The sequence below is a fragment of the Amphimedon queenslandica genome, unplaced genomic scaffold (assembly GCF_000090795.2).
Source record: "Amphimedon queenslandica unplaced genomic scaffold, v1.1 AMPQUscaffold_894_Cont27090, whole genome shotgun sequence".
Classification (NCBI taxonomy): domain Eukaryota; kingdom Metazoa; phylum Porifera; class Demospongiae; order Haplosclerida; family Niphatidae; genus Amphimedon; species Amphimedon queenslandica.
Genome location: NW_003558757.1, coordinates 1 through 1,073, shown reverse-complemented (window position 1 = coordinate 1,073; position 1,073 = coordinate 1). Strand labels below are relative to the sequence as shown.

The 1,073-nt window shown below is 43.9% G+C and overlaps 1 protein-coding gene across 1 annotated transcript; it reads right to left on the bottom strand.

The window, feature by feature from the left end:
* Positions 1–56: 56 nt before the first annotated feature.
* On the bottom strand, positions 57–901 carry LOC105316367 (uncharacterized protein K02A2.6-like; the record flags this gene model as incomplete). The annotated part of the gene is made up of 1 exon (XM_011411205.1): positions 57–901. A coding segment is annotated over one exon (845 nt), but the record flags the coding sequence as incomplete, so codon positions are not given.
* Between the last annotated feature and the right edge of the window lie 172 nt (positions 902–1,073).

The window sequence follows — 1,073 nt, the reverse complement described above, 5'->3', positions numbered from 1 at the left end:
TGAGACCATTTCCAGGGAGTATCTTTTCGAAGGAGTAGATGAAGAGGAGATAATACAGTGGCTACATCTGGTAGAAATTTGTGGTAATAGTTCAATAGTCCTAAGAAGGATTTCAGTTCCGTGACGTTAGTAGGAGTAGGTGCTTCTCGAATAGCCTTCACTTTGGCTTCTGAAGGATGTAGACCATCTGAATCAATGATGTGTCCCAAGTACTCAACTGATGGAACACCAAATTTACACTTGGACTGCTTTAAAGTGAGTCCTGCCTCCTCTAGAGTTTGCAAAACAGCATGAAGATTATTGAGGTGATCAGCATCATCAGTACCAGTAACGAGTATGTCGTCTATGTAGACACATACATGCTGCAAGTGACTGAGTAAGTTCTCAATTGTACGTTGAAATAATGAGGGTGCTGATGAGACTCCAAAAGGAAGGCGCTCATATTGGAAGAGCCCTTTAGGGGTATTGATGGTTGTAAATTTCTTGGAAGCCTCATCTAGCGGTATCTGAAGGTAAGCGTGCTTTAAATCAAGTTTCGAGAAGATCTTTCCTCCAGCTAGGGCGGCGAACAGATCCTCTGATCGAGGTAGTGGATATGTATCAGTTAACAGAACTGGGTTCACAGTAACTTTGTAGTCCCCGCACAATCGAATAGACCCGTCAGTCTTTACAATGGGAACTATGGGTGCGGCCCACTCTGAGTACTTTACAGGTGTAATAACTCCTAAACCCCTTAGGCGATCTATCTCGTCGAATACCTTTTGTCTCAGGGATAGAGCGACAGGACGTGGTCGGTAGAACTTCGGTTTCGCATCTGACTGGACGTGAATCTTGGCTGTGAAGTCCCGCAGCTTCCCCAATTCTGAACGAAATACTGGAGCGTGCTTCTGGAGTACTTCACCTAAAGAAGAAAAAGAACAATTATAATTAACATGATTAATAAGGGACCAATCTAGTCGGATAACTTCCAACCAATTACGACCCAGTAGAGTAGGTCCATTTCCAGGAACTATCACCAGTGGTAGAGTAGCAGTCTGGGACTGATAACGAACATCAACATCTATAGCACCGAC